The sequence below is a fragment of the Drosophila mauritiana genome, chromosome 2L (assembly GCF_004382145.1).
Source record: "Drosophila mauritiana strain mau12 chromosome 2L, ASM438214v1, whole genome shotgun sequence".
NCBI classification, from domain to species: domain Eukaryota; kingdom Metazoa; phylum Arthropoda; class Insecta; order Diptera; family Drosophilidae; genus Drosophila; species Drosophila mauritiana.
In genome coordinates, this window is record NC_046667.1 from 18,263,954 (window position 1) to 18,285,786 (window position 21,833).

At 43.6% G+C, this 21,833-nt stretch overlaps 2 protein-coding genes across 2 annotated transcripts; one reads left to right on the forward strand and one right to left on the reverse strand.

Moving 5' to 3' along the window:
• Positions 1–2,278: 2,278 nt before the first annotated feature.
• Positions 2,279–3,029, reverse strand: LOC117139754. Its single transcript, XM_033302324.1, has one exon. It carries the CDS (start codon positions 2,971–2,973, stop codon positions 2,485–2,487), a length of 489 nt encoding a protein of 162 aa, XP_033158215.1. The 5' UTR covers positions 2,974–3,029; the 3' UTR covers positions 2,279–2,484.
• A 254-nt stretch (positions 3,030–3,283) lies between these two features.
• Positions 3,284–3,734, forward strand: LOC117139763. The gene has a single exon (XM_033302338.1). The coding sequence runs from the start codon at positions 3,341–3,343 to the stop codon at positions 3,689–3,691; it is 351 nt and encodes a 116-aa protein (XP_033158229.1). The 5' UTR covers positions 3,284–3,340; the 3' UTR covers positions 3,692–3,734.
• Positions 3,735–21,833: the final 18,099 nt, after the last annotated feature.

Genomic DNA, 21,833 nt, shown 5'->3' on the forward strand with positions numbered 1-21,833 from the left:
AGCAGACCAGCACATACATCCCTAAGATACAAAGCTATAATATATCTGCAATTTATGGAACTTTTATGAAGTTCATATGTTTCGACATCCTCTTTATATTAGAAAATTAAAAGAATTTAAAGTACGTAACCTGGCTGGAAATAAAAATCAGATGTTTGACACCCAGACACCTTAGAACTATTTTACGTCATACTTACTATTGATTCTATTTTTAATTCCATAAATAGATCAACCTTTTTCTGAACGAACCCACGCCTAGCACGTATTATTCTATTCTTCTTGCTCAACACGAGCTATCTGTTTCTGCAGAACTGTGGCACTCTTTATGTACACAAAAACGGTGGGCATACACACACTTACGTAGTCGGGCATTCTACAATTGGCTCATTTGAGAATCGCTTGTTGCGTATCCAGAGCCAGAGACCTTCCCCTGTTTCCCAGATACAGATACATTCGGGCCACAGATACGGATACAGCGGCGAACGGCGGTCGTTGTTTGTCGTCGTGTTGTCGTCGTTCGTTTCTAATTATACGATAGGAGCGCTATGAGCCATGAAACGTGCGAGGTCTGACCTTCTCGCAGAGCCTGCTGCCTTCGACTATATTGCAGTACATATTATAGTATATTGTATATTGTATCTCGACCTGGGCATGGGCATGGGCCTGCATCTGTATCTGTATCTCGGAGCCTCCGAATGCATCTGGCTGCCTTATACTCGCAGGCGATTATTAAATTTTCAGCGTTTGGCCGGCAAAAGGCTTCTGTGGTAGCAGCTGTTATTAACTTGGGCGCTTGCCTCTTACATATTTAATTATTTGGGCGGGCCAGGTCTTTGAATTCTTGGGCGGGCCGGGACACTTGGCCTAATGCTTTCGGCCACAGCCCAGCCCAATGACCAACCTATTGGCCTTAATATCCGCTGTCGATCTGTCCATCTCTCGTCGTTGTGACTTGTTTAATTGTTAACGATTAACTGCCGGTAGGTGCTCGATTATAAAGATATATTATGAAGAAACTCCTTCTGCAAAACCCCCTTTGGTTAGCCAATAAATACTTTGTGGGTTTATAATTACCATGTAATTTATGAAACTTAAAGATATTATTCTCATAGCCAATTTATTTTCATGTTTCTAATACATTGTTGGATTAGTTTATACATTTTTCTCACGAGCCTACAAATCAAAATTTTCTTTCTACACCTTTTACATCTTGTTGTCCCATACGATTCCACAACCCACCTCTGACGATCCACTGTTCAATTGCTTTCCCAACGATCCATCTTTACCCATGTCACCGATTTGCCGATCCCCCACAACCGTCCACTGAAGATTAACCAAAGCGAAGAGCGCGACAAAAAAAGAAATAGAAATCTGATATATTTGTCTAACATCTTCGGCATTAAGCTCACCCCCAGCTCAAAAACGCGAGATTTCCGCATTAGAAACGATTTTTTAATTATTATTTTCAGACGCCTACACGCAAAACCGAAACTCGATGGCTTCGAGTGGATGCTCTGCTCAAATGTCAGGCTTATTAATACAACAGCACCAACAGATCTCTTCAAGCTTCAAGTGCCGGGGATTTGTGGCTGGGGTACGAGATGCGAGATCGGAGATCGAGTTGAGGACGCTGTGCATCTTTATGTGGGAGTGCGGGCTCCATTGATGACACGTCATTTGCTGGCATAGACATCTTCGTCAAATGTGTTAAGTTGCGCTAAGAGGGAAAACGAAAACAGGTCTTCCAGTTCAACGGCAAGAGTGTCAGTAAAATGTCATGGAAAGCCACTTAGCTGGGAGTTTTTGATTTTCGATTTTTTTTCTGTACATTTTCTGAATCGGATTCGCAGCCTCCCCACATCCGCTATTGGAGGAAAACATATGCACGTGAAACAAGCAATCCGAAAAGGTAGCGATCAAACATTTGTCAATTTTCCTGCCCGGAGGTTGATATTTGGTATTTGGATTTTGGTGCGATTGGTTCTAGCTCGCGGGCAATGCTCAATTACGGTTTTGATTTAAATCAGTCTACTGACCCCAAAAGTTCAGCTACGGAAATTGCAAATTTAATAATTGACTGGCTCAGAAAACTGTAAAACCCAAACCAGGGGGCTTATTAATGCGATAACCTTGGCTGATTTAATTTCTGCCGTCTATTCGCCGGGCCTGTGATTATCCAGCGAACAAGAAAACCAAACCAAGCCAAGCCAAAATGAAAAAAAAAAAACAAACAGCGACGACTTCCATAACAACAAAAGGAAAATCAAAACTTGCACAATTTCGACACTAAACGGCGATGTCTGGGCCACTCTTCGAGTGCCTCCGAGCTGCCAGTTAGTCGCATATTTAATTAAGAGATTGAGTGCCGCAAATAGTGTTGAACAATGGCCAGCACGAGTCGCATCGACACTGCGAGAAATCCCTGCGACCAAAGGGAAACGGGAATTTGCTGGCATAGTCTTAGCTCTCGGTATCCATTGTCGTTTAACAATTGGCGAAATATTTAGAGGTAAAGAAGTCTGCATGTTTTGCGAGCAAGGCTTTAGTTTCCTCGGTTTCCTCTTCCGGTTCCGGTTTTTGATTCTTGAACCTCAGAAAGCAGTTCTCGTAAATATCTCCCAGAAACTTGGTTCCATTGGGCACTCTATCCTTAATATTAAATTTCTTTTCGTTCGGATTGAAGCATAACTCGTAGGCTGAAAAAGTGGCTCGTTGGTTAAAGGGTTCTGGAATGCAAAAACTCAGAAGGCAGTGCTTTATCAGGTTTAAGTCTTTCCGCTTTCCATCCATCACTCCAAATGCTCGTTTGCCCCCGTGGGTGAATACTATGTATCCGGTTACATGGTTTTTGTGGCACTGTTGAATAATTATATGACGAAATTGCTTCCTTGAAATTATATTGTAAAACTTAAACTCGGTCCTCAGTTGAATATCCTCACTGAACATCCAACTATAGGACCCTCTAAATGTCATTTCTTGTTTAGTTTCGCTGCTATGCAAATAACTTAGGGTTATAATTTTGGCGTGTATGTTTGTTTTTAAACTAAATTGATTAAACTGATGATTTATGCAAAGCATGATTATTGGCATTTTTTAAAATTATCAATTATCTAACAAGAAAAAATTATAAAAATACATTATACGAAAATATATATAAATATAAAAGTATAGCATTTTTAAACATTCCGAATTTGTTTTAAATGCTTACCTTTGGATGTATCAGTGATATACTCCACTCAAATTTCTTGATTATATCATCAGCAGAGTAACTTGGGAAATCTGGATCATTTATTTTCAAAAAGCCGTGAAAACTCATATACTCAAATTTCAAATCCCAATAATGTCGCTGGAACTGGTGCTCCAACCGCAGCCAGAATTCTACCTATTAGCGTACGAAATGAGTGTGCCCGAAGATTCCGATGAGGCCCTGCTTTCAGCTGTGGCCCACAAAGCCGCTGAGCTGAAGGTGTGTGGCTACATCGCGCATACGCACTGTGGCCGCAAAGTGGGCGGCGAGCTGGAGGGCAGCTCTGCTGGCCTGCAGATGATGGTCGAGTGGATGCAGGCCAGGAGCCAGGGGAACCATCTCGGGGACGGGGAGAAGATCAAAAGCCAGATGAAGGAGCCACGATTCTCGAAGTGGAAGCTGCAATCAGGGGCCCCCAAATACGATGTTTTCTTCTGCTGCTGAGTGCTGACGAGAGGAGTTGATTAAAAATCGCAAATTGCATTGGCCCCAGAATATTGTTTCGAGTGCATTTTCATCTCATAAACCATAACAATCAGTGTCGGCCGCTGCCGCTGCTGCTGCTGCTGCTGTTGCTGATGTTGCCGCTGCTGCTGCAGTTGGGCCATTGAACAATAGCCCGGCGACTCCAAGCTGACTTTTCAAAGTCAAAAACGCGATTGTATCATCAGTATTTTTCGGGGCGCGCTCCCTGCCTCTGCCCCTGATTTTTAGTTTTTTTTTACCATTTTCAGATTTTTCCGCTCGACGCTGGCAGATAAAGTAGAGGAGCCCGAGTTGCGGCGAAAAACAATCGAATCAATTCATTTTTCTAGGGCGTACTGTGCCACTTGAACGTTGAACTGCAGACGCCCCAATGCTGACTACCGCTGAGGTTTCGCTTTTGGGCTTTCCATCTCCTCCGGAGTTGCCATTGTCTGCTATCAAGACGGCAGCCCGGTCTTGATCGTGCCCCGGCACTAGTCATTTTAATTTTTCAAGATTTTCCGAGCTCTGAGCTGCGCTCTGCTGTGCTGTGCTGTGCTTCTGCGCATTTCGCAATCTGAACTCTATAAATCTCTCGTGCCGGTGTGTTAGATTTATGGGTTATGGGCCAAATGGGAGCGGGCCAAGCCAAATGTTCTTCGGACGGCCCAGAAATCGGCGATCCGGGCGATTCAATTAGATCTAAACGCTGTCAACATCCCGGCACTAATAAGCCGCAACATTTCGGGAGAGGGGTGGCCACAGCCCGAAAAAAGTGCAAATAAAACCAAGAGTGTCGTCTGGCCGGTGTCTGTGGCATAATGTTGCATAATATTTTATGCATGCAGAGCTGGCAGATTGCAACATGTTGCCATGTTGCAGCTCCAACTTCGACGCCGGCCCCGGCCGACGATGATGATGATGATGCATAGCCCCAAGAATCGCTGAGACAGCCAAGCGCGCTGTGGCGCCCCTCCCTGAATCTCAATCTGAATCTGAGTCTGGAAATCCTGCAAACCTTCGCGACTTCCAGCTGTGTGTGCCCGGGCTCAAAGTGTGTCGAATATTCAAGTGAAAATTCCGCCCCAGCCCCCAAAGACCCGCTGCGATGCATAGCGGAGTCCTCCAGAGTGCGGCGCTTCGATGACGTTGAGCTGGGATTTGAATTTCGGATCCGACCATGTGTTGGTTGGTGTCTCCCTGCCCATGCAGGCATGCCCATGGATCGACACGGAGAGAAATCATAATCTGCCCAGAATCTGTAAGCGAGATTGAGGCAATAGCCACTATAGTGCACAATTATGATGTATTTAAAAAAACGATTTAATACGTTTTATTGTATAGTATAAAGTTTAAAAATTGTAAGTATTAAGATACTTATTCCGTTCGATAATATAATTTAGATTTAAATGGTGCAATGCTTATCCATTAACAAATCATATGTAAAATGTGTGTATGTAAATGTATAATGTATACAAGAAACCCAATAGTTGGTGACTAATTAATCTAGTTATTAATGCGTGTTATTTTCACTGCACATGCATCTGCCGGTTATGGGATGTATCTACATATCGTATGGTATCGCATCGTATCCATAGGTGGGTAGCTCATAGTCTCCGTCGCTGGAGTTTTTCGCTGGGTCTTGGTCTGGTATTTGATTAGACGGCAAAAGGCGACGGCGGCAAACTTGATCGCAGTGCTGTTGTTGTTTCTGGTTTTGTTGTTTCGCTGTTGGCTGATGTTGTTGCTCTGGCTCTTTAAGTCGAACAATTACATTTTAAGCGTAGCACAACCTTGGATGCCGTTATATTTTTGCAGTTGGTTGGGCGTGTGTTCAGCGACTTACCCAACAAACATTGGCAGCAGAACTATTTGGGTGGGTTTATTTTTTAATATTTAATATCAATCAAAGCGAGCTTTTATAGTTTACGATTTAATTTTCATACAGCATCGTAATTTAAAACTTATAAATAAAATTAGATGAAATATATATCACTGTAATATTTAGTAAAACTTTAAAGTAATGTCCTTCATTATTGTTCTTCCTCATAGTTTTTCAGATTACGAACTTAACTACCTATCATATAAATCATCTAAATGAATCCCAATTTTCGGTTTAACAATGCCCGACCGCTTGTAAACCATATTCAAATTACTCCTCTTCAGCCTCATTTCGGCCAACTAAGGCTGCCATTGCGCCCTGTAAAATCATCCCAAAAAGGGAGCCCGGCCAAGAAACCTTTACTCCCGCAAAATGTTGATTTGGTTATGGGCCGCCGACACCGCACCGCTGGGCCAAACACGACTCGGCAATCTGCAAACGTCGCAGCGTTCGACAGTCGACAGTCGCCCCGATCGGCCAGTCAGTCCCCGAATCGGGCCGAGATGCATGCTCGGGCTGAGAGGACCAGGCTCAGCGCAAAGAGCCAAGACCGAAGACTGCGGACTGGAGACTGAAGACCAGACCGGGCCAAAAGCGAGTCGACCACACCCGCACACTTCATTATTTTTATGTCGCCTGTGGTGGTACGATTTAAACGACAAACGCGGCAGCCGCCGAGCAGACGTTGGCGAATGGATCGCCAGGCTTTGGAGCCAGACTTTCGGAGACCGAGACACGACATCCACCGAGAACTCCACCCCGCCCCTGCCCTGTCCCGCTCGCCTGGCCAAGAGACAGATATAAAGCCGAAAAAACATAGGCAGCACAAAAAGAGCCAAAAGCAAGCCAAGAAATTAGACGCATTCGACGTTTTGGAACGAGCGACAAGTCAAAGTAGCAAAAGACCCGGGCACAAGCTAACTCCAACTCCTTATGCCTCCATAGCCCATCTCTTTCCATTCGACTGCGGCCATCTCTCTCTCTGCATCTTCGGGCACGTTGCTCCTTTTTGGAGCCAGGGCACATCTCATGTTGATGTTACAATTGCTGCTCCGTTCATTGGATTTTCGGTTTTTTCTTTTTTGCGATCGTGCGCCAGTTCAAATGTGCCTAGTGGGTTTGGAAATTTGTAGCGCCCAATGCAGCAACAGCAACAACAGCAGTCGGTACAACGGCAACAACAATTACCCACAATTACAACAATAGCGAAACAGCAACAACAACAAGAGAGCTGGCAAAAGGAAACTTCGTTAGTGGCCAAAAAGCGATCCAATATGGTGCCTCAGAAATGCACTAAGAGAAAATGGTGGGGGTTTTAGAAAACGGAAAAAAAAGATTCACAAAAATAGCTTTTTCATAGATGTTTTTGTATCTGTATCTTTTTAAGAAATTAACTCCATAATACACATTCTAAGGCAACTTTTGTTTATATTTTTCTAATTTTGTTGCTTCAAAAATATGCTAATAAAAAACTATGTCGTTTTAACTATAAGATAGCATGATATAATACTAATAAAAATAGAAGTTGGTTTTTTTTAATTTAGCAAACTTTTCTTTCCACTTGATTTTTTTTCGCAGTGAGCGATCTTCAGTTACAGCCTGATCTTCAGCTAGGGTTCCTAAAGATTCCCACTTGAGGGCGATTTTAATGCGCGGGTGGTTCGGTACGGGGGAGCCGGTGTAATTTATCTTGATGTTTAAATCAATAATAACGCCGTCAGTGTGCGTTTGCTTTTAGCGACTTTTGATCGCTTCACCAGCCAGCCAGCCAAAAAGCCAAGAAAATGGAAAAGGCTATAGAAAACCAAAAAACCAGAGCCGGCAAGTCAGTCAGGGAGTCACAGAGGCAGTCAGTCAGTCAGTCAGTCAGTCACTCCATCGATATTTTAATAGATGTTGCTGCCGCGCGATTATTGTTATTATTACTGTGGGGAATTTCAATATGCGGCCGCCGTTTGCGCAGATTATTAAGGCACGAACAGGAAAATTACATCGATGACGATGACGACGTCGTCGCGACTCCGAGTGTTTTCATAATTATTGCCATGGGCTTTTGATCTGGTTTCGTTCTGGCCACAAACGAGTTGCAAGTGTGTGAGTGCTGTTGGCATGCCGCCCCAGTAGGCCGCATTTTGGAGACACGGTTCTTGGTCTGGCGTCTACGCCTATTCGTCTGCTGATCTCGTCGAGCTTTGCTTCGCATTTCGAACTTCGGATTTCGGATCTCAGACTTAGGATTTTTCTATTTTTCAGAGTTTTTCTATTTCGTCCATTGTTCAGTGTGCTTGGCTGAAGAGCTGAAGAGTGCCCGAGGTTTCTGTATTTAGTTGTGGGCCGAATTGTTTCGTAATTGTAAAATATGTTGTTATGCTCTAACTCGTTGTTGCCGCCGCTGCGATGCGACAAATGTGTGTACAGTTAGCCGAGGGCTGCCACATCTGCGCAAAATGCGGGGGCGGCGTAATGGCGGGGGCGTGGTACATGCACTTGGAATTTTCACCTCCATTTGATCTGGGAAAGGCAATGTTCCGATTGCACTCAGGAATTCTACATCGTTTGGATGAGTAACGACGAGAGGGGGGAATTTGATTGGAGCAGATTTGATGTAAGATGGATATACAATAGGAATTGGTAATAAACATCAAATACTCACTAATTTATCAATGAAAATTAAAAATAAAATTAAAATACAGAAGAAAATTATTTTATATATATTATTAAATATTGTTTTTATGACTGCTGTTAGAGATTAATCTGTTCTATTATTATATATATTATAGTCTCACAATTGGACTGTTGAGTTCATCCCCGTTGGATGCTCCAAATTGTCAAATGGCTGATTATTATTAACTTAAACCAGCTTATGTAATTATATTCTCATTTCCCTTTCTGTACAGATCGGTCCCCTGCCGTGGAGTGCCACTGTGCGTATGCGCGTTGTCCGAGTTGATTCGTTGCGCATACGCCTCGCATGCCACACGACAGCCATTTCGGCTCGGATTACCGAGCTGTAAAGACGCCGAAAAAAATAGCAGGCGATGCAATGCAACTCACACAGATGCATTCGCCAACTCACACACACACACACAGTCACACCGACACTGGCACGTTTTAGAGCCCATTAAGGAGCAATTGCAATTTAAACTGGATCGCTCAGTTAGCAATTTGGAGCGTTGCTTTTATGCAACACACAGCATCGCAGTTGCAGCCTCTCCTGGTTGCAACCTCATCCCCTGCAACCTCAACCCCCCTCTCCATCCACCCCCGCCCCCTTCAACCGACAAGCTGGCATTTTGTGATATTTTGGACAAATGTAGATTTTTTCTGCAGTTGTGGTTGAGTGGCCTGTGGGTCCAGCGAGCATCGCATCGCATTTTTTAGTCTTTACTTTTAGTTTGACTGGCACTATTTGCACAGCAAAAAAACAAATCCATAATTGGCCATTAATTTGTACTTTTTGTAGATGATATTGGAAATTGAGTGTTGGACATAAATGCAAGTCTATTTTAAAACTGACTTTTTACCTAAGCTGATTACGTTTTTTGACTGTCACTTGACACTCCTTATAAGCAACTTATTTGTTTAATGAATGTAGGCAACTATAGGATCACAGCACACATGAATATTACAAAAAAGTTGTAAAAATGTTGGAATGAGAAAGAAAGAAATAATGCATTTTTAAAATTATCTTGTCCTTTGATAAACTCAAGATTCTCTCAGTCTTTTTCAACGTACTAATGTGCTATTTGTTCATGTCCTGATAGACTGATTGACTGTCTGATGACCAAATTAAGTTTCCTTCAGTGTTTTGATGCTTTAGTTCTCTATTTGCTGGAATATTGGGCAGCTAAGGCTGCCGCCCCGAAAACAAACGCCACGTACATGCAACTGCAATAGCGGCGGTGGTGCGATGGTGGTGCCATGGTGGTGGCGGTGGCTCACAATGCATTTCATCAGAAGTCGGAGCAGCTGCCCGGTCCACTGGCAAGGCAATGTGCCTGGTGGCTCTGTTGGCCCGATGCCTGGATTGCCATGGCTTAGACACACTCTTGATTTTGCACAGCCGCCGTATTTTTTTGCTGTGCTGCCTCCTAGATTATACGTTACGTTTCTTTGCGTTTGCCTGGACCAGACTCAGATATAGATACGTCTGCGAATGCACTGACAAAATAGTTAGGATGCACTTCTTAAGGATTTCCATATCAATATGAACTGCAGCATCAGTGCATATATTGAGCTAGGGATACACAACTATACTATTCAAATGCAAGCATGAAATACTTAAATGAACTTTTAGAGATTCGCTTGATAGGCTGACTTTGATCTTTAGTTTATTAGTATAGAATTGAATATGATGTCCAATATGATTGTGGTGGCCACCCTTTTCCCCGGGTGTAAGAGTGTTTAGTATTTCTGTTGGCGGCTAATAGCGAAATGTTGGCTATATGGCCCTGCTTCGTAAGATATAGATAGCATTCGATATTCACCCGGTGCCGGCTGCAGTTGCAGTTGCAGTTTGCAGGCTGTGTGCAGCCCCTCCTGCCGCGGAAACCCCCCGGAACTCCCCCTACCCCAAAAGTCTGGCATGCCTTCCTTGAGAGATAATCAGGCAGCAGCCTCAGACTTGCGATTCAGTTGCTCCAAGCTGGCCGGATGGCAGTTGTTGCTGGTGCGGCTGCTGCTGCTGCGGCTGCTGCTGCTGCGCCTAATGCAAAAATTCGATCAGCTGCATTTTGCATATCTCGACCCATATTTTTGCTATATATAAAGTTAGCTGGCTGTTGATGCTGTTGTTGTTGCCGCGGCTTAAACTGGTTTTGATTTGCATACACGTTGGACGCAGGAGTGCGCGATGAGTGTGCTTAGTCATATTGGGCGGCCATTAGAATGCACCAAAAAAAATGTGCTGCAAAAACGCTGGAAAAATCTGCAAAAAAACTGAGGTAAGCTTCAGCTGGAGTCGGCGCAACAGTTGCAACAAAATAGCAGTAAAAGAATATCCATTGGACCCACCTAAACTAGTTTTATATATCGTTGATTTAGAGCAGCAGAGCTAGCCACATTCGTTTCGCGTTGATGTTGTTGCTTGTGTTGCTGTTGTTGTTGCTGTTGCCGTGTTGCATGTTGCAATCGATTGCGAAACGAAATGTGCGACCCACTGCGACTAATCTTCACAGAGCCTGGGCAGGCTCAAAATCTTAACTTGGCCCGACTCTTTGTTTTCCCTTGTTCGTAATTAAGCATACGCCGTGTGGCACATGCGCCAGTTGATTGTTGCCAGTTTCTAGTTGGCAACTGAACACTGCTCACTGGGCACTGGGATGCCAACAACCCCACCCTCCGGCACTGGTATCCATCGGATACTTTCACAATCCGCCGATGCAGTTGGCCAGCTCCAGCGTGGCCAACAAGCCACTGCCGCCATTGTCGACAACTTCAAATTGTAACACACAAATTCTAAGGTGTGTCAAGACGGCCATTTAGATTGTGAACAAGAATTATCTGCCAGCCGAGAGTCTAAGAGACAGGGAAGGCCAAGAATTTGTCGGCTAATAGAGAACGGTGTGTGCTGGCACTTAATGATGCCAACTTGTGTCGCCCCGGCAAATAAATCAATAAAAGCACACCAAAACCGAGTTAGCTCCACCAGCGGACAAGGGAAAAATCGCGGCCAGCGTGCAAAGGCATCTGATGGAAACGTGCAAGCGATTTTTACACCCTTGCCGGTGGCAAATGGAAGGAGAGGCTAAGAACTACCAACTTCTAAGGCTGATCAAATAAATACACTGAAAATCTCTTTAAATGAAAATAAATTAATATTATTTTTGATTTTCCAATAATATTTTCTTATCCTTAAAAAAATAAGAAAATCGTTATCTCCAGGCAAACGACATTTTCAAATGTAAATATATCAGATGTATGATTTTCCTAAGCGTTTTAAACAGACTAGTGGGTGTTGACGATTGCATGAGTGTTGGAAAGTTACCAATAATTAGACCAAAGTGTTTTGAAAGGTTAAAGAGCATAAAAGAGGCTAATGACTAACAATTAACAGTAAATAGCATTTTAATTGGATCCTTCGGAATAATAAGGTATATCTTACTTTTGAACAGGAATACGGGCTATTGCCTATCTAATTTTTTACTTTAGCATTAAAAGTATTGTTTGGAAATGACTTTAAGTATCATGTGCCGAAATAAGTTTGAGTCAATCAAAGAGTCATAAAGTTGACTCGAAAGTGCCTGCAATCGAGTGCATTATATATATCAACCCGATCCGCTGGCGGCCTAGGAATGCCTTTCAGCAAGTAGGTAGAGCTCGGAAGGTTACGTATATCGAAAAGTAACTGGCATCTCATTATAATTTACAAGCAATCTGCGGTAGCCACTGGCCAGACGACATCTCCCCCAATACCGGCCCAAAAATGCTCCCAGCTCAGTTCGAATTGAATAGAGCAACTGATTTCAATCCGATGCGATTCGATCGGCTGCTTATAAACAAGTCATAAGCGCTTTTTATGAGCTCCTCTCAATTAAACGAGCTCGCGATCGCCGGGGTCTTGAGCAAAGTGTCGCCAGACACCGCTGATATATCCACATATCTGTCTATATAGATATAGATACAGATGCATCCCTCTCTCTGTCGGAGATCTGCACCCCTCTATTTCCCACCGGCCATCGCCGCCAATCGAACGCTGCGTTTGACGCAATTAAATTGTCACTTTTCGTTTTGTTGAGGCGATATTTTTTGCTCGCCACTTTTATTTTTTGCGCTATTTTTGTTAAGTGCACTGGTTTTTCTTGAACCACCTTGTTGTTGCTGCTTTTTATCTGTAGCGCGACATCGTCTGATCTAAAGTTGTCTATATATATACATATATATGTATCTATATAGCACTTGCCGCCTTCCTGACTTCTTATCGGCCGTCTTCGGTGCGCCCGTGCATTTTATATACCATGTGCAATAATTCTCCGCGCAATTGGCAAATTCTTACTAATTATTTAATCACTTTATATTTCAATATGGTGGAATGGCTGTAGCAGTGAATTTATACCTTGTTTTAGTTCATATCTCAGTCGTTGGATCTTTAGTGTAGATGGCTTGCAGTTTTTATTGAAATGCTATTAAAAAATACTTTATGGCAGCGCGCTGTGTAGGACTTTTGTGTCGCCTAATATTAGTTTTTATGAGTAATATTAACTAGAAGCCTACTATTTCTCTTATTGAATCTAACGGAGCATGTTTTGAACCACCTTCTTATTAAGTATGTATAGTAAAGAATTAATAATATTTAAATATTTTATTTATTTTTATGATTTATGATTAGCTTTCGGAATCCACCTACCTCGCTTCACTTACAAATCACCTGCAGATCAAGTCAATTAACAATCTCCAACTCCCACTCCTCGTTCCTCCTGCTTTCAATCAATTCGGTTATGTCACTTACTTTCGATTTATGGAGTCACCCACTTTTTTCAGCTATTCTGGCCCGCGGCTACTTAGCCATCTCAGTTACAATTGCTATTAACAAAGCCCTAAAAACCAACGCAGCCGAAGGCGAAGAAAAACACGCATAGCCAAAAGATATTACCTGGCACCACATGGCTATTTAAAATGCCGTCGGCAGTTTTAAACGCCAACCGATCTTTTGTAGTCGCTTTTTATGGGCGTGCAAGATCTGTGTGTGGAGCGGTTTTACGATCACCTACAGAGCTGAAACTGAAAACTGAAGCCGAAAGATCGCCCGACTTGTGGCTGAGGTTGTCTCTGGCTGCTGATGCTCCGTGGTTCAGGGCTTAATGACTACCGGATTCTAAATGGGCATACAGAGAAAAAAAAGAGTATATTATGAACGGTGAGGGTAAAGGACATTCTAAATCATGGTTTGATATGATATATGTGATGCTTCCTCCGACAGAATCTGTATTACATTTTGTTAGAAACAAAACGACTATATTTGTACTTTTGTTTGCGTTTTTTGGGTCAACATCCAACGTAGATTTTTCTTCAGGTGAGCGGGAACTTTGAATGGCAGCCTGCTGTTTGAGATGGATGGAGTAGGAGCAACTGACACCGTGACACCATGAATCATCCGTCAACGGGCGCGTGGGTGATTGGCCTGACATGGTCTGTATCCCAGCCCGTGTCCGAGGCACTCGGCTCAGCATGAAGCTGTTAAAAATTTGCACGAAATTAAGTTGGCCTAATGAGTTGACAGAGGCTCGCTGGAGCAATTACATAACCAGCTAGCAAACAGCAGCCAGCAAACAAACAAACAAACAAATGAACATATAAATATATAAACAAATTAACGCAGCGATGGACGTTCGGGCGGCAATCGCCAAACACGTGGTCGATAAGAATCGTCAAACTAATTTGCGTTACGTATACGACACGTGTGCAGCCATTGTATGATCACCCCCTTCCCTTTCATCCCAACCCTCTTCTCTGCCATTCAGTCCTTCACTCTTTGTGTCAGCCTATCTGAATATGTATAACGGACATATATCAGGCCAAAGCCCACGGATTACTCATTCATATCCGCAATTGTGTAACAACAGGCATCGGTCTTTAGGGGGGGGTGGTGGTCGGAGGATATCTGGAGCTGGAGCTGGACCACGGCAGCACCACACCACGCAGTCATTAAAAAGTGAATCCAGCTGAAGCCAGCTGCCCCACAGAGCCAAACCAATTTCCACACAAAATATTAGAGCAACAAATTAATGGCCACAGCAAATAGAGCAAAAAATTGAGGGGAAGACATGAAAGGCATAAACGGCTGGAAGTGGGAATACCCTGGCAGGTGGGATTTTATGGATTGCTAAATGGGGAGCTAATGGGGTGATTGGGGTTTAAAAGAGAGTATGTGAAAGTTTTGAGGCCTGGGAAAGCGGCTTTACTTACGATTTCAGAAAATTAATAAAAAGTGATTTTGTTCTTGTGAGAAAAGAATAAAATTATTAAAAAAAATATTTTTAACAACGAAATAGCAAACTGTAATGTGAATGTGATTGAAAACCATATTTAATTGACAGCATATCGAATGACATCAATTTGATGCTGACAAAAAGTGCTGAAAAGCCCGTAAACATGGTTTTTGTAACTATTACATAAACGAGACTACCCTCAACTCTCTAGAGGGTATAATCAACTACGCCTGGCGACTTTCAATTAAAAAAGAAGCAAGCAAAAACAAGAATGACAATCTGATGTCGTCGTTGTTGTGGTCCAAAGAAAAGCAAAAGCTGTCCCAGCCCGCTCGATGCATCTGTGCACTCCGCACACAACCACACACACAACTACACACCGCATAACACACACCAAATACTGTCTACTGTCCACCGTCTCATGTCCGATGTCCGATGGAAGCCAAGCCCGAGTTTTCGCGTCCAGCAATACAATTTACTAGCTTAGACGCTTTGCCATGAATAAATAAAATAGCCGAGCCACATTAACGCCCCGCTGCAGCTGCCATCTGGGGGCTGGATCCGAAACTCGAATCAGCCCAGAAACCGAAACACACTGAGAGAAAAGCGGGGGTTGTCTGAAGCGGGCGCAAGCCAAGGCACTTGCCGATATTGGTAAGAACAGACGAAGGATTATTTCTAGCATTGAATTGTAGCTTAAATTTACAAAAACAATTAATTTAGAAAATGGCTGAAATAATCCTAGTGCCATATTTTTTGTACAGTCGTACCTATTTAGGGTTCACTGTACATTAAGACAGAAAGAAGTCCGAACCGGACCGATGTGGAATGGCCCACAGACCCCTCCGCGTACGAAAAGGCTGAAAAACAAGGCTCAGCCGGAGTCCGAGGCTGATCAAAATAGCAAAGGCACAATTACAAAAGGAGCAGCTGCCCCGGGAAGGGGGACCATCGAGGAGGGGCTGGTGGTGCTTCAAGGCGGTGCTGGGTGGTGCAGCCTCTGCGGTTGCGGCGCGAAATGGCTAAAAGCAAATTGACGCCGCAACAAATGCCAGAGCAGCAAGAGCAATGCAGCAGCAGCTGAGGAAAACACAAGACCAACCACGCGAGTGGACCAAGGCGATCTTGGCTTCTAATACCCTTGTGGGTAACGAAACTTTGAGATGAGCCATTCTCGAAATAAAGGACAAGTTGTTAGGAAATATATGTTTCAAAAATTGGTTATGACAGTTCTTTAATTAGACGATGTGCCCTTAATGATTTCAGTTCCAGTTATAGACTTTTAAAAAGTATCTATACATATTATTATAGATAGTTAGATATAGATATAGTAATACTTTGTTTTCTTCATATCATCTGTGTTATTTGAGTCCCTAGAATCTTTATCATGCCCACTAATAGTATCTTAGCATATGCAGATTAGCGATAGAGTATTCTAAGCTTCGCTCTAAAAACCAGTCCTCCTCTCGCGTTTTTCCTTTTTGTCTGTGAGTTTTTGCCATTTTTTTGCAATCCAGTCAAGGGTGTGGTGGCGTCGCAGCTGCAGCGCAGCCGCCGTCGCCGTCGGGAGTCTCGTGCAAAATAAGAAATAGAAAAAAAGGAAAAAAGCGGCTATAAGAGCCACCAGAAACGAGTCACGCTCAAAGCTAAAGACAAAAGACTGGCGACTGGCGGCCTTTGCTACAATTGAGCCACATTTATGGTGGTGCTGCGGCCACGTACGTATACGTACTGTGGTGCTTGGTGGTTGGGTGGTTGCTTCGCTGGTGTGCGGCTTGTGGTGTGCTGTGGTTTTCTGCGGTGTGGGCACCCGCCCAAGCGGCTACTGCCCATAACGGCTTTGTTAGTAAGCCAAAAGTCGGGCTTTGCGCATGCGCAGACGCCGACGTCGACTGCGCAGCCGATTACCGTTAGCGCCAGTCGTTCGTCCGTGTGTGTGTGTGTGTGTGTATGGGTGTGGACTCCATTGGTGACCGCTCTCCTACACAAGCGAAAATGTTCTCAGCGCTCTCCGGAAAATCAGCACTTCCCTCTCCTTTTTGGACCATTAAAAGCAAAAGTTTGCAATTAAGAAAAGGGGGAAATTGCGGGCACTAAGGGGTTAAGGTGGCCAAGGGGCCCATATCAAATGTGGCTGTGTGGCTTTTGTATTTATGCAACATGACATATAACATGAAATATTAGCAATAAATTTGTTCAAAATTTTTAGCCAGACAAAAAGCCATGTGGGCTGGCACTTGTTACAATTTAATCAAAAAGCACAAAAAGGAAAGAGCGTATATTAAAAGATAAATAAAGTTTTGTTTTGTGGGCTGGTTGCGATGTGTTGAGATCGGGTCTGCAGATTAGATGATATACGAGTGTGATCTGCACGTGGTGGGCTTTGCTTCAGATTCGCTTCAGTTAGTTAGGGGAAGTAGTAGGTTTTCTTTACGATCATTTCATTATTTTCGTTTTAAAGTTACCACATATTGGGCGTGGGTGGTAATTTATGCCAATGTTTGCTTGGCATTAATCGATTTGCATGTTTAACATTGGCTTAACATTTATTGCTTATAAAAAAATGCGCTATATTTTATTCTATTCTTTATCTAACTGAATTCCACGGTGCAGGAAAATATTTATTACTCGATTTTACTAATTAATGTAAAGAACGTTTTATTGTCCGACAATTGTTGAACGGGTTATTCGTTTACATGTTTTCAGCGGGAGTTTATTGTTTATACAAATATTGGAATGCAATGGAATGGAATGAACTATTTGTATCTTTAACTATGGACTAGATAGCAGTTTAGATTTCATTTAACTTAAATTAATATTATTTGAAAGCAAAATGGCAATGTTTCTTTCCATAGCAAATTGGGCCGACACCCGAACCTTCTTGATTTTCCATTTCATTGTGCTTCCATTTAATTAAAAGTTTTATGAGAACTAATAAGTAGTTGTGTCCCCCGGCTGGCGCGTCTATACTTTTCGTCTGACCGACAATAGGCAAATTGAATTAAGACTTGCCCCGCCGCGGCGGTCTGAGCCACAAAATGTGTCCGCAAATGCAACTGCAACTGCAACTCCGGATCGGATCGGATTGGATCGGTGGCCATAACGATGGCTGGCGGCCAAGTCAGGGCTGATATCGTTTCTGCACAGCTGTGCGACTCGTTTGGGCGTGTTCGCCGGCGGTCGTGGTGGTCCCCCCTTTCGCATCCCAGACCCCTCCTGACCATCCACAACACGAAAACCAAAAACCTAGAGGTCTGCAACTGCAATTGTTGAAATTGGGTGTAACTTGGCATTCTGGGGGGTGGGGCTAGTCTATCAATGCCAAGTCAGCGGCTACTTTATAGACGCAATCTGTTATCTGGCCGGCGCGAACGCATCATGAGATGAAAAACCTGGCCTAGGAACAGAAATTATATGGAGAACACGACCGGAGCGACGCATAAATAAATTAGAAAGTCCATGGCGACCTCTAAACTTTGTGTCGGGGCTCTCTTGCCGTATTATTGCATATTTTATGAACTATACAGCCACAACTACAGGCAAATGCACAATTGCGACCACGCCTGTAATTTAAATTAAATTTGTTTCGCTATATTAGGTGCCGCCGCATATACCCATTCAATATACAATATATATGTGGTATAGGAATATCCGTAACTAGGCGTTGTTGGGGCATTTTCCGTTTTGTTATTTTCAATTTACTGACCGCTTCAGTGATGAGTGGTTGTTGTAAGACTGGAAGCGAAAAATAAAATAAATCTATTGCCATTTGCATTGCTATTCGATTTTTTTCCGCCTTAGCCGGGCTTTGTTTTTCGGTTTTTTTCTAGACGTGTGTGTATGTATGGCAATTTATTTATGTAGAAATGCTTCACTTTAATGGGCACTTGGACACGAAATCCGACATCGACAAATGATTTATATCATTTTGCGTAAAGTGCGAAATCTCACAGCTGATGTAATGCAAGCCGAATTGATTGGATCGAGTTTTGTTCGGGGGAGTTGTTAGCCGGAAAGTGATCGCTCAAAGGGGTCCCAGTGATCGAGGGGGGAATCCGGTGGTAGCCACTACTACAACTACTACTATATATACAGCACCGTATGTGGGCGACCCTGTTGTCGGATCTAGACGGATGCAGGAACTTGACCACCAGTCGTCAGTCAGAAATTAGCATAGAGAATGTGTTGACTGCTCGGCCCTATGACAATGAAAAATGGGAAATGTTTAGGTGGACAGGGGTCAGTCAGTCAGTTTGCTGCTTCAATCGCCGAGGAGGATGTAAGAGTGACTCGATCTATACCCACAAGTCCACACATTATTTATTGTCAGGGATGTGGAATAACATTACTTAATAATGTTTCCAAGAAAGATGTTCAATAAGTTAGTTATTCGGCAGGATCAATCTAGTTTTATTTTAGTTGCCAAATGCAACAATATTTATTTTCCTCCTAATCAACCGATTGGTTTATTCACATGATGTAGCATAATAGAGCCAGCGAAGGCACATCCATATTTGCATGCAGAAGAATGGAAACCTTCATGTCGAATTTCCCTCCCGATCACTTACTGGCCACGTTCATTAGACCTTCGGATCGCTTCGGATCCCAATAACAGCCACATCACCGCACTCGCAGTCCAGATCGGGAAAATAGAACTCCAAAGTGCGACCCAATTGCATGGCGAAGGCTTCGGTCGAAGAAGACTCCGATGTGGAGTCGATTCCATTTCCCATTTTCGTATTTTCCCATTTTTTTTTGTGGCCAGACCAGGGCAATCAGGAGGGGAAGAGGGGAGGGGGAAAAGAGATCACCACGTAAGTACTAGACACACACAAAAAGGAAAGCACAAATTGCCAATTCGATGCGATGCGATTTCAGGAATTTAGCATAGTTTGTGGCTTTCATTTGCATTCAATTTGGATTTGTTGTTGCTCGGCTTGCATTTTATTGTCATTTTACGTTGTCTGGCTGCAGCGCAGGCAACAACACAAGCAACAACAATCAAGGCAACGGCCACAAAGACAACAATAATCGACAACAATAATGGTAACAACAACACACGAATGCCACGCGCCTACTTATGTTTGCCATGTGGCATGTGGAGTGTGCAGCTCCAGCTCCAGCTACAGCTCCAGCTACAGCTTTAGAGCCAAGATCCAAGATCCCGTTGCCCTCACACAGCCTATAATATCCCCCATCGCCGTCCCTCTCCCCATTCCTCTTCTTGGCCCAAAAGACGGATCCCCGTCCACCACGTTGCAATGCTCAAGTTGAGGTTTCTGCCTCGGCGTTGCCAGTTAAATTGCAAAACACCTTTGCAGCCACAGCTGAAGTTTTTCGGATGGTCTCTTTTGGGGGATCCCAAGAGGGGGATACACATAGGTAGTTCGGGTATCCAGCTAGGCGATGCGGGGGGATTCAGCTCTCTGAGCCAGAAATTACACTGGAGCCTTACATATGAGATGCGGGGTATTGCTGTGGTATCGTATCTCTATGCTGGTTTGGGCCTTTTGATCCGTTTTACTTTGTAGTGGTTGTTGTGGGCCACATGGATAATGATAAGTGGGTGGATCGAAAATTTTTTAAAGATTTTGTTATGAATAAATATCAATTAAATCATTGAAATAAACTTTAAAGAGTTGTAAAATTTAAATATCTAAATTAATACAATTAGTAATAATTTAAGTAGGCTTTGATTGCTGTTACATTTATTATTAATAAGAATAATTCATTAAGCTACCCGATTCGTCTATGCATATGGCTAGATATTTGTACTCCACCCCTTCGCCTTAACCCGGCTCATTGTCATCATCAACGTTGTCTGTTGTTTTTGGCCTGGCCCGCGATTCGAGCCAACAGTCTTCCAGCCCCCAAGTCTGCAAGCCTCCCAGTCTCTGGCCGCAATCTCCGCGAGATCTCAACTGATAGAGCAATGATGTGTAGCCTGGATGTGGGGCTCATACACCCAGATGGAGCTCCTCTACGGCCCGGCCAATTCGCATACTCCAATTTTGGTTTCATTTTTTTTTCCTCCTTTTCTTCGATCTCTGCCCGCTTTTGTCTTGAGCTGTTGGCTGTGAGCTGCAAGCGCGTTGCCATTTTTGGAGCTGGCAGACGTCGCGTCCGCGAGGAGAGTGTGGCGTCTCTACAGCCCAGGCACAACATGTTGGTGGAAATTTATGTCATCCCTTGTTGTCGTGTTGAATCTTACGATGACATTTCCAACATAATTTAGGCCCACGCACGGAGAGATCGCCGGAGAGAGAGTGTAGATTGGGATGGCAGGCTGATTTCGGAGGGGAGTGGGACACAAATCTGGATGGGGACATCCGCATCCTCATCCTCATCCCGGGCATCATGAGCCTTCCATCGGTAATGGGTGTTGAATGGCAAGGCACATCTCCGCCGACTTTTGATATCCATTACTAATGGGTGTATAGAGCTTAAATTTAGTTGAACCAAACATCATTCATTAGCAACGAAAGCCAACCAAATCAAGACCTATGATAGAGCATATTTTTTAAAGTTACGATGTGAATTAACAATTTTAACTTCAAGAGCTCGATAAAAAAACATGACTTAAATTAAATTGTATAAATGTCGGCAGCAAATTACAGCAGCATGTGGCGTGGGGGAAAATTGATTAAATGCAATTAAGCCATTTAAGACATATGACAGCCAATAAAGACGTAAAGGTGCCCGACTAGCGGGTATCGTATGGCCCAAAAACTTGCCTATTTCCCAGCCGCCTCGATCTTGTCTCTTGTCTGCCGTTTGGCATTTTGGCAGCGTTGACGATGACACCAGCTACAGCCAGAGCCACAGCTACGTCCTCAACATCAGATTCAGGTTCGGATCGGGCTTTAGCTCTGACACGGCGATAAATTTGCAGCGTGCGTGGATGGCTGAGGCTGCGGCTGCGGATGATGTCGTATGTCGGATGTCTGATGTCTAAAGGCTGATCTCCAGGTGACGCTGAAGACGAGGCGTGGAGTCGTGTACAAATCGTTGGCATTGTAATTTAATGTATCAATTGCTTTGATTTGCCAATTTCAGTGCTCGGCGAGTGCGTCGGAGGCGACGAAGGCACGAAAAATGGCACGAGCAGAGCGGCAAAACTGGGCTGCACTGGCAAAATAATTGTTTCTTCCCCGTCTAATAATTTCGTCGTATTTTATATCTCATCTACACGTGAATATGTGGTTCATTAAAATCAATAATCCTCAAAAACAACTTTCCCATCCACAGGACATGTTCGTCTCTGTGCCGCACAATGTTTATGGACTTTACTTGCCGCGCTTTTGGGCAGTAA

Coding starts and splice junctions, on each gene's coding strand:
- LOC117139754 (XM_033302324.1), bottom strand. CDS start 2,973: ATGACATTTAGAGGGTCCTATAGTTGGATGTTCAGTGAGGATATTCAA.
- LOC117139763 (XM_033302338.1), top strand. CDS start 3,341: ATGTCGCTGGAACTGGTGCTCCAACCGCAGCCAGAATTCTACCTATTA.